The following is a 12,194-nucleotide window of genomic DNA, read 5'->3' on the forward strand; positions in this document are numbered from 1 at the left end:
GGCCTTCTACAGCTGAGAGTCTCCACTTCATTATGGGTTCTGCTGTCCCCTCTATGTGGTATGCCTGAAGACCTGCGAATAAGAGCAGGGCATCCAGCTTAACTGTATTTGAAAGATGCCTGCCAAACGGGGATGTTTTGATAGTCTTTTGATTTATCCTGTCAATACTGGCATACTGATGAGGTTAAGAACTACATATTGTATTACCTGTTGAGAGAAACAGAGAGTGTGTAGACAGAAGGCAAGTACCCTAGACACTGTGTCATATTTGATAATGGCTAGACTTTAAAGCTATTTAAAATTTAAAAAGAAACAAAAATTAAAAGTACCTATAAAAGAGCAAAAGTTTCAAAAAACAAACAAACAAAACAACAACATACTAAACCCAGGAACTACGGGAATTACTTAGCCTCTCTTCTACCATAATCATGAATCAACTCTATTCCCAGTTATCCACTGACTTCAAGTGCTGGCTAACTTGTTAGCACCGCACTCAGCATGTCATAGCTATTGAGAAGTACATGCACACACAGAGATACAGATGTGCCTTTAATAATGTTCAGAACTGTGCATCAACCGAACTCTTGATGACTTCGAAGCACCACTACTGAATGTGAGTGCATAGCTTTTCCTAAGTGGCAACTATACTTCAAATCTGTAGCCTGTGGGGAATGAGGAGCACAGCCAAAAGCAAAAGTTGATTTGAATTTGAGTGAAGGAAAAATTCCATGCACAGGTCATGTGCAGTATCATTACCACAGTTGCCTCCAGTCAGGAAAATGGGGTTACGGATGTAGTTTGGTTGGTAGAGTTTGCCTCGCATTGCCAAAGCTCTGGGTTCCAATTGCCTGGCATCACACAAGCTGCAGTGGTGGACACCTGCAATCCTAATACTTGGAGGTTGAGGCAGAAGGACAGGAGGCCCAAGGTCACACTGGGCTACACAGTGAGTTTGAGATGAACTTGGGGAATGGCAGATCTTATTTGAAAAAAAAAAAGGAGGAAGATATTTAAATATTTGGGACATACTCTCTGAAGAGATGCAATTTCTTCCTATTAACCAGTGAAAAAGAACCACAGAAAACCAGAGAAACCAAGTATCTTTTCTTGGCCACCTGTGAAAAGTATCTTTCTGACTACATCATTTCATTAGAGGGTAAAAAGTAAAACCTTGCCCAAGAGATGTATCTATGAGCTTCTTATTTACAATGATATCTTCTGTTTTGCTCTCAAATGAGCCATCCCTGCTAGATTCCTTATTCCAAAGATTAAGACGAAGCGGGACTTCTGAGAGCTTCTGGGCCCTTTATGAACGGGGTGAAGTATCTTTTTCTAGTGGCTTCCTCATAGGCAAGGACAAGAAGCCAGTGGCATAGTGGCCCCACCTGCTGTGGTTCTCACAGTAGACAGGTATGAGTCTACCCACAGACAGCTAGGTTTCTTTCTGCTGCTTCCATTTCCTGCTCTGAAACTCCCAGCTCTCAGGGATTTCCTTCCTAGGTCACTGGTCTACATGACTGCCTTTACCCTGAGGACCGTGCATGGCTCCCTAACCCTGACTGATTTTCTGATTTCTAGTTTGATACCTATCACAAGGACTTTGTAGGACTTTAGTGCAATCATCTGCTCCATCTTGGATGCTTGCTAGACCACCCAGCTCCTCTAGAGAACAGAGACCCAGGGTTGGCCCTAGTCTAGTCACCTCTCTGGCTTTTCCTCACTCTGCATTACATAGAAGTTTTCCATTTCAATAGGCAAGGAAGTTACAATTTACCTGGCAGTAAACAGAAGATGGTTTATCAACAGACTTTACCTTAATGACTACAAATGTTTACCTCCTGCTTTCCAGAATGCAAAGAAAGTCTTGGAAATGTCATAATATGTAACAAACATTTGCAGCTCAGATCCTTGTTCATCCTTACAACAGACAATTGTATTCTGTCTTCTCTGACACAAGGCAGCATTCAGTAAGAAACAGATAGGTGCACACACTTAAACGCAAATGAATATGCTAATTAAAATTACAGCGGGTAGTTTATTAAAAATTTATTTTACAATCCAGCCATTTAAAATATCTTTACACCAACAAACAGAGCAGCTTGACTACAAGAATCATAAGTGACTTATCACAGAATGTATTTGTAGTTGGATGCAAATATTTTTGAAGAATATTTGTACCAAATTATGGCTTTGTCAGAAGCATTTTGATTTCTCTATTTTTACCCATAAGAAGAAAATGTAGAACAAGTATCTCGTGTTCATTTTATGGATGAGAGGCCTTCACTCACGGTATCTGCCATGTTTGTCCGCATTACAGCTGTTTATCTTGCAAGTTTCTTTAAGATTAATTAAATGCAAATGAAACTCTGAGAATCATGGGAATACCTGCCAGACCCCTTATTAATACCTTCACTTAAAAACTCCTGTGCCAGAGAGTCATTAATTTGCTAAAAGAAAAGTGCTAAAGCAGCCCTTTGCCTACAGCAGCTTTGAGATGGCTGCCCAATTAGTTCAGGAGCATTCTGATCCTCTTTCTAGGCCCTGTGGCCCTTTGAGGACACAAGAAGGCTCCGATGATAACCTGGCAACCCAGGTAGAAACTCAGCCAAGTGTGAGTGTTTGAAGCTGCAGCTTGGCTGCCATCGTGCCGGCAGAGAGAAAGAATTCAGGCACCATGTCATCCAGTACAAAGGATAAAAACGGATTCAACCGGAAATTCAATGTGGCACCACATATGGGATACATGAGTGCGGTTATACAACAGGCCACATATTTTTTTTGAACAGTCTCCTACATGTGATGCCGAGGACATGTGTAACCATCATAACGTCTCTAGGAATCTGTATTTAATTTGAGTTGGGGTGGTGGCAGGGATTGGAGATCTGAAGCCGCCACAGGTTTGTGGCAGATGGCTCTGTGTCAGCTATGACAAGCAGCCAGGCTCGGCTTCCTCTGCAGATTTTCTTTTCTCTCTGATCAGGTAAATATGGGCACACTCTGGAAAGTTCTTCAGATTCTGCCTTAGGCTGCAAGTTTGTGACTTAGCCCCATCTGTCACAAATCTTCCCTGGGTTCTGTTGTGAGCAGAGACCTGAATTTGCCATGTAGGGCTGCCCAAGAAAATGGAGCCACTTCACCCTGCAACAAGGGGGAGGAGAGATTAGAAAGCAGTGAAGAAGCGCAGGCCCTGAAATGAGAGACGCCTGAAAACTCACACTGCAAACTTGCCTCATCTCTCCAGCTACAACTCCCAAGCCACCAAGCTCCATGGATGACTCCAGGACAGCCTGGCTTCTGGCTGGTTTAAGACAGCACTGACTTCAGCTGGGAGAGGGAGCAGTTTGCACACGGAGAGACTGCTGCACACATCCCTTGGTTTACGCCACGAATGATGGCTCATAGACTGTGACCATCTGTCTTTGAACTTTCACACACAGAGGGTATATGGAACTCTCAAGAAACAGCTTTGCCATGTGAGTTTTACCCTTAAGGAGCAAGGGCACAAGATAAATGCCCTCACTAGTACATGGAATTTATAAGGTGCTTTATATTGCCAAATGGGTTTTATTCATTATTTCATTATAGCACTTCCTCGGGGAAAAATGCTATTATGGTTGGGGGGGAAAAAAAACCCCTTCTAGATCTGCAGAGGAGTAACCCACAGGCCAAGAATTTACCTAAGGAGAATGACAAAATCTCAACCAAGTTAAACGGGCCAAAGCAGAGACAAACCATATAAAATCATGGTAAGGGAAGAAAAAAGGAGGAGAGGAGAAGATGGGAGGGGAGGAGAGGAGGAAGGTATATGGGAGACAGAAGAAGGAGAGAAAGACTGAGAACCTGCATAATATTTTGCAGGTGTTGCTTAGAGATTTTATAAGCTCTTGACAGAGCACTATAAATCTTTTCATTTTCTCAGGAAAAAGTAAGATTTTAGAGTAGTGTTAATGCTGGTGAGATCCACCTTATCCATATCTAGACTCCATGCTCTAAGTTAAAGGGGACTCCAGAGTGACAGTCTCTTAAAGGGACTTAGAAAAGGCTTGGTTGTGGTTTGGATGAATGTAGTTTGACATAATTAAGACCACTGCAAATGGCTTTTCTGGGCATCAAGTCTGCTTTGTAAGCACAATCATTGCTTGGAATGAGTTTTAGACAAAAATCTGAAAATTCTTTCCTCCAAATAATAGATTTTGTAGCTCTCAACTGCTGAACAATTTAAAAAGGACAGAGTAAAAATCAACAGTTATTTCCGAAAACCTTGGGAAACTACAGGTGACTCCCCCAAAGCACAAGGACACTTTCCTCCTTTTCCCAAGTGCAAGCACACACAAAGATATACAAACACAGAGATACACACAGACTGACACATGTATACACAGATACATACATACACAGACACACAGATATACACACACACTTGTATTTACGCAGACACAGCACACACATACTACACACACTCATATGCCATTGCCCAGTTTGTAAGTCAAAGCAAATGAAGAACAGGATAGAAAAGAGGTCTCTGCTGTGAGCACGGGTGCTGTCTACCCTGCACACTGGCCATATTCTTGTTCTATTTTCAGTACTGATAATAAGGGACCATCTCTTTTTTTCCAAAGCACTTAAAAAGAAAAGGATAAAAAGTTATGGTGAAGCACAATGTGCCAGTCTCACACAACTGTTAGAGTCTTTCAGCGAGTAACGGACTAAAATCAAGGCCAAAAGTGCGACTTCCATCCAGCCTGGCCTCTAGAAAAGTGCTACTGTCCGTGTAAACGGTCAGTGCAACTGGCATTGCATTGGAACTGGAACCTCATGTCCAGTAGGCTGATGGGTCCAGAAGAGCTCTTCCTGCGAGAGAAATCAAACTTTTTTTTCCCCCACAGAAGTACACGGTTAGTGTAATTTTCTACCTGGAGCAAGATACAGGTTAATGTTAGAAAAAAAGTTATAGTCAAAACCTTTATGTAATTCATGCATGTAAATTTTTTAAGAAGTAGATTTTAGATTTTTTAAAGTGATAAAAAAGGTTTAGATTTTAAGATTATTAAGAAGCATTTACTTTTTACATGTATTAGATTTTCCCAATGATCTTTAAGTGTGTATGTGTGTGAGCGTGAGGCACCTTCACATGCACACATACACATGGGGGAAGGGGATGGATATTTAAACGTCACAGGCCTGAAATCATTCAGATGAAGCAGTCATAGACTTCTAATGCAGAACGTCATTTTAAGCAACAAAAGAACAACAAGACAGAATCAGTTCTGCCTCTGCTTCAAATCCTGCTGCAAGTTACAGCCCCCAATCTCTTAGTCATACTAAATGTGCAATGTTTCCTATAAGAAGAAAGTCAAGTTTAAAAGCCTTATCCCAGTCATTAAGTTTCTAAGTCTGAGTCCACATGAAAAAGTGTACGTTAGGAGAAACTCTAGATGGCACAATGTTGGAATGATGTTGAACATGAACCTTTAGCAACAACAAGAAAAGGCGTAAAATGTAAAAGGAACAAATGAAGGAATCCAATGACATTCTGTCCTCTCAGACTTAGGAGTATATGCTTTATAAAAGCAAACACAACTGTCCAACAGAAGAAGTAAAATAATAAAAGAAAAAAGGAAGAAGAAAAAAAAAGAGCATTAAAAAAAAAAAGGCTTTGCGCTCTTTTTCCAAACACTCGAAGGTCCTTTTCCATTGCACAAGTAAGCAGAGCTGTCCTGGAGGGAAGCACGTCTCCATTATCTGCTCAGGAGAGCAGATACCACCTGAGACTGGGACAGGAGCAAGACAGAGCTGGAGACATGACTGTAGCTTATGCTTTTCGTACCTTTTGGACACATCCATTCTTACCAGTTTGACCTGTTTCAGTATAACAAAGCAGACTCGAGTCCATTCCTAGCATTTTTAATCCAGCGCCTCATGATGGGCCATTTGTCTTACTGCTCTTGGTTTCTTGTAATTTTAGATAACTTCCTTTAAATTTTGAGAATAATTTTTAGATACAATATCACTAACATTTTCCAATGAGGACATATATTAAGGCATATCATAGATTTAAAACAAAAAATTCATTGCAAAAGTACTTAAAACATACATGTAAATTCTTATAGATTACTAATTTATAAAACATTGAGTTGCAAGGTTTATCATGTAAAAACTAAAGTTATCTGGGAGAGTTAAAATGTAGCAGTTTAGTTATGAGCCATTTTTAAGTATGTGAAGAATTTTGTATATTAACATCATACAACAAGCTAACATTCTTTTAGAATTTTTCCATTATTTGTCAAATAAACATTATATCTCAGAAGGGTAGTAATTCTATTGAGAAAGGTCAGCTAGAAATCTGCTTTTTTCTAACTACAGACAACTGTTGCAGGCCTTGTGAAAGAGTTGAAGACTCAGATGGAGTGTAATAGGGCTAGGAGAACTTGACCTGAACCAACATTAAAACAAAAAAAATTTTGATGGTAAAACAGATTTATAAACACTTCATCCAAATTCCCAAATATAACAAAGAGTTGATATTTTACCTGTGAAAACAAAGAAATAGGTTTACATCACAAATATAGCAAGAATCCACTTGTACCAAAATTTGTATTTCCTTAACTTCGTAGTCTGCATGCTCTGCCTGCCTATCACATGCGTGGTGGATGTGAACGAGAGCACTACTGGGCTTTGGACTGAGTGAATGCTGGAGTGAGCCTTGGAGGCCCACTCTTTGCGAGGCTTCACATGCATGATACAACAGTTCTCGGCTCAGGCAGTGACACTGAAGCCTGGAACTGTTCAGTCAGCATTTTAAACCATTATGAGCTACCTTCTGAACCATTGCCAAGTTAATAGACAATGAAAGATAATGAGCTTGAAATTGGGTGTTAAATTGCATTTTTGGTTCTCTTCCTTTTTTTGTTGAGGTTTAACTGTTTCCTGGAGAAATAAAGTCATGTTTTTCAAGTATCAACATGTAAATATGTATTTTAGGCCTTGAATAAAAAAAGGCAGAGGAGTGTATTTCATGCTGAAGGCTATATATTAACATAGAAAATGAAAAGATTCTGTACTATAAAAGTGCTAGATTGTAAACTTTGCTAACCTTAATAAAATGAAGACACTATAGTCAAAGGACATAAGGAAGTGAGTTACTCATGGCCTAGAGCCACTTCTGGAGCCCAGAGAGCAGATCCCACTTTAGCTACTTACATTTTCAGTAGGGGCCTTTTGTGCTATTTCTATAATTTAGGATGCTTGATTCAGGTAAGGGAAGAGGAGGTGAGTATGGGTGAAGCTATTCATAGAAACCATTTGCCTTGACATTTTGAGCTGACACGGCTGGATCTGACTCTAAACATACTAAGAATTTTGTATGCCCATTTTGAATAGACTGCGGGGTGGGGGAATAAAACTTTTGAAAGCTGTCTGTCTTTATGTGTGTAGTTCAATCAGCAGCAAACTTCACTAATGTCATTCCCTTACATTTCTGAGCACTTAGGATTTCATTATGATGGGAAGAAAGGCTTATCCTTATTAGTATAATTGTGGAATCTTCCCTTTACTTCCTTTTTAACTAATGAGTTACATTAATCCAGGTTCATTTTTATAAGCCTCTTGGGGCTAAATGTACAGGACAGTCATCTTAGAAAACAATAAATTAAAAAGAAACCATGTACTGTGCATGAAGTGCACGTATTTCCTAAGACCTAGGTTAATACAACTGGCATCCAGTTTAATTAATCCTTGTTAGTGTAACAACCAATACCCTCCCTAGCATGTTTCCTTTAAACATTAGTATGTTAATTAGATGCTTTTTTTAAAAAAAAATTTCTTTGTATTTAAATTTGGCATTTCTATCACGTAAATTTCTTCTCAATAGCTACCTTATAAAGATGTTTTCTTATAATATCTGGTCTCTTGCAGAAACTCTGGAGCCTCTTTGAAAGCTGTTCAGGTGTGGAATACAGATACTCAGCTGCAGGAAAAACAGATACATTTTTAATGAAACAAAAACCTCAAAGCACACACTCGATATTAGTCACTTTACTAATTAAAAATGCATATTGCTCTGTGCCGCCTCATGTTTTACATTATTTAAGCATGATTTTATAAGGTTACCTCAGCTCACAAGGATGTTTAATGCTAAATAAGACTGTGTAGTTGTGCTGTTTAGACATCTCCTCTGGGTGATTAAAATACATTATTCTAATGTAGCACAATGCATATGTGATGTATTTAGTGATGAGAATTTTTCAGAGAACCAGTACGATAGCTGGATGCACTCTGTCCAACAGTTGCATATTATTAACTAGTCAATTGTTTAAAGAATTTGGTATGACTTTCAATCCTTGAATTTTCTCTGTGTGTATCATTAAAAAAAAATCTGTTAGCAATTGCAGCAGTACTGACCTGCTTATAAAAATCCGTCATTATGAGATGTGTATGCTAACAATGAAGAATGCTATTTGAAAACTTGCTTTTTTTGTTATCTTAAAAGAACAGATGGTAAATATAAGCTTACTCTAATGTATTAAAACACATAAATTTTTCCTTAACACTAACATGTTGACTTGCCAAATAAACAATTGCTCCTACTCAAGTTTATTTTCAAACTTTTAGTTTAGCATGGATCCTGTATTAAATCACAACAAAGAAAAAGCACATGAAAGTAGCTACCTGGAAATATTTCAGGATAAACCAAGTCTTTGGGACAAAGTGGGTAGCAGCCACAGTACACAGCTTCCAACCTGCAGAGACGTCAGAGAGGGGACAAGAGTAGAGCAGGCACAGCGTCAGTCAGAGGGGAGCTACGTGGGACAAAAACCATGGTCGGCAGTATATCCCTAAACGCCAGAGTTGCTCTTTGCAAGATTTTATTGATCATGCCCGACTTCCATGGGACAGAACCGGCAGCATATGCTTTGTTCACTGAATTAATCACAGCGCAGCGCTGCATTTTTGTTGTTTCTAAAATACTGTTTAACACATTTTATAATCAGCAGATAAACACATTCAACAGCATGGGAAAGTATGGGCAGCTTTTCCTAATAATGCTGCAAAGCCTCAGAATGTTCATTTTTCAAAAAATGTTTAAATAAAATAGCAAATACTGTAGCAGGGAAGCCGTAGAAATGATCGAGGCAGTTTTAAAAGCACAGGAAAAAAATTTACAATCTGTTGTGATGGGGCATTTTCATTTCAAGCTCAGGCTTTGAAACAATTTGTTATTATGCAGACGTAAAACTCTCCCTTTGTGGAAAAACTCTCGTTCAGATTATTTTAATTTTGCTTTTCTCACAAAAAATTCGGCTTACTTTCTATTTTATCAGGAAAGAATACTTTCACTATTAAACAAACACAAAGTTCTGCAGTGTGAGTTTCCCCAGGGAGCATCTACAGGAGCTTTTCTCCCTGTGGCAGTGGTAGGGGGCTAAGCAGAGGGAAGGTATAGCCCCTTGTAATCTTGCTAGGTTTGCACAATGGCTATTGATCTGACATATCTTAAACCTTGAAGATACCACTGTCATTTCTGTTGGCTAGAAATTATGCAGTGAAATTCAAAACACTCTTTAAAATATGTTTATTTTATGAGAAACTTTGAATTGCATCCAAAATGTTGACCAAAGGCAGAATTTATTTTGAACTGCAGATTTTTTTCGGTCCAAGAATGATCTGAAGTCATGTCAATGTTTACCTTGTTTATTTACAGTGACAGAGTACATGCAATTTAAACTGTTTTGAAGTGGGGGATGTTTTCCCTATTTTTATTATGTTAAACTGAAATTAGGATAAAGGGAAAGTATTGACTTGGAGCTCCGATTCTGGAAAAATGCTATGTTTTTATAAAGCACAGGAAAAATGCAACGATCAGTTTGAGAAGACGAGCACTCTAACCCTTTTCTGCACGTGCATGTCTTATAAGCACAGCTATAAACTACACTGTGCTGCAGTACAAATCATTAAGAAAACTTTTGAGCATATCAGCCTGTAATGTACTTCACGAACCAAAGGGAAATATGCATGGTGTCTGAAGTCACTCGGTTTTAAAATGCTGCGCCAACGGAAAAGCAAATACGTATGAGCATTCTCTTATAATTACATAAGTTAAGAGAGAAATCACAGGCATTTCAGAAAGTGCATATTATCTGCTTTTTAATAATGAATTTGAATTATTCTGTACACTAAAAGAAAATCATTACAGGCTGACTTACGTTTCAAGTCGTTGTATGAGTATATAATACCCTATGTTCAAAATGTCTCTACCAATTAACACACCATACAATAAGATGGGAACAGCATTATTTGATGTAACAGAAAAAAAATTAAAAAAACCTACCACCTAGATTTTAGTTTTTTTTGTTTTTTGCAAATAGTCATCTAATCCATAGTCGAAGTTCTAATTCATTAAAGCAGAACAATCTCTTTCAGCTAGTTTTGGACTTGTTAAAATATTAGTGTTAATATTTAGCTTGGGATTACATTTTAAAATACACAAACAAGTCTATAATATTTAAAAATAAATCACACAGCATCCTCATAAGTTCTTCATATTTTCCTATTCTGAAAAACACTCATGATAATACAATTATTCATTATTTCGATCCTTATGCACTACCAGTTAAATAATAAATAGGGTTCCAATTGATCTATTGTTAAAATGACTAGTAAATGACCTTTTTATTCCAATTAACAAATCATCAGCTAAATCTATGAATCTTAATATTCAGATCTATTCACTTCAATTCATACAATTTATCTGCAAATAGTTGTTGGGCTTTTGATTCTAAATATAATTAGCTGATAATTTTGCTTGGCTGAATTACTTTTCTGGAGGGCCTGCAAAGGCTCTCAGTCGCATTATCTAGCAATAATGAATCTGATAGGTGAAATTTTTTACTGTAATGAGGATGAGACACAGTTGTGACACCTGAGTCTACTAATAACAGAAGACTGCTAATTATCGACAGCACTTTTTTTTGTCTGATGCAAGGAGAAAAAAAATCCCTCATTATTAAAAAATAAAAAGTTACAATTATAAGTGACACCGGAGGAGAGTAAATAAAACGGAGTGATTAAAACATCGCTGCTTTAAGGGTGCTTTAATTAAGTGGAAATGCTAATGTTGTCATACTTAGCAGATGGGATTAAAATTAGTTATTGTAAGTAACTCATATTTTATGTTATGGTTTCCACAGCATGTCTACAAGATCTAAGAAAGTGATACATTCCATAAGACATTTTAAAAATGAAATTCTCATACTCTTTACAACTCATAATAATGAACATCATGAATAAACTATTGAAAAAAATCCTGCCAAGGATTTTACCATAGTGACTTAACTAGCAAGGAATGCATCCATAATGTACTGGACTGTTACAGTCTCTCTGATGGTATGCCTTTTTCTTTGCTGACTGCTGCATTCCCTATTTCATTCACACTCAACAAAAACAAAAGTTTGGGACTTGGGAATTTAGCCAACATCAAATGTGGTGTCAAGAAGGTAGGGTCTGGATATAGGGGAGATCATGACCACCCACTAAGGTGATCTTCTAAACTAAAACAGAGGATGCGTCATGTAACTGCAGATAAAAACCTAATTGCACACTTTCTCCTACTTTATTTGTGTAAAATTTTCCATCTGCTCCATCTAAAGATGTCTAAACTGTTAGTATCAAACCTGCGTTCAGCTGCCAGCTGTGCACATTAAGGATTGCAAAACACCAAGTAAATGAGCCAGCATGAAGCCGAGTGGTAGAGGTCCATCTGCCCAGGCCTAGGGAGGGCCCTGTACCTGGTCCGTTTCAAAGCCTGTCTTTGCTTCAGTGGCGAAGAAAGAAAATTAGCCACACTGTATTTCCACTTCCTGTACCCAATTTATTTGCATATTCCTGGATAACTCCTGTGTATCCAATGAGTATCTTTCTAAGGAAACTTAGTGAGCATCGTCTCTTTATGAAAAGTCGTTGGATATATTTTAATAAAGCCCATTTAGAAGCTATCTTTAGTAGTTTGACTGACCAAACTTCTTTTTTTATTTTTTGGTTTTTCGAGACAGGGTTTCTCTGTGGCTTTGGAGCCTGTCCTGGAACTAGCTCTGTAGACCAGGCTGGTCTCGAACTCACAGAGATCCACCTGCCTCTGCCTCCCGAGTGCTGGGATTAAAGGCGTGCGCCACCAACGCCCGGCTGACCAAACTTCTTAA

The 12,194-nt window shown here is 38.3% G+C and overlaps 1 protein-coding gene across 4 annotated transcripts in view; it reads right to left on the reverse strand.

The window, feature by feature from the left end:
- Positions 1-2,031: 2,031 nt before the first annotated feature.
- Gtdc1 (glycosyltransferase like domain containing 1) overlaps positions 2,032-12,194 on the reverse strand; it is a 355,136-nt gene continuing 344,973 nt past the window's right edge. For all 4 annotated transcript variants that reach the window (XM_041631624.1, XM_041631626.1, XM_041631623.1 and 1 more), the window contains 3 exons: positions 8,668-8,738; positions 7,875-7,966; positions 2,032-3,138 (listed from right to left, as the gene is read on the reverse strand). In XM_041631624.1, coding sequence (XP_041487558.1) covers positions 3,055-3,138; positions 7,875-7,966; positions 8,668-8,738 — 247 coding nt within the window. In that variant the 3' untranslated portion in view covers positions 2,032-3,054. The remainder of the gene's footprint in view (positions 3,139-7,874; positions 7,967-8,667; positions 8,739-12,194) is intronic.

The sequence above is a fragment of the Microtus oregoni genome, unplaced genomic scaffold (assembly GCF_018167655.1).
Source record: "Microtus oregoni isolate MIOR12 unplaced genomic scaffold, Mior012 000037F_ref0000500, whole genome shotgun sequence".
Classification (NCBI taxonomy): domain Eukaryota; kingdom Metazoa; phylum Chordata; class Mammalia; order Rodentia; family Cricetidae; genus Microtus; species Microtus oregoni.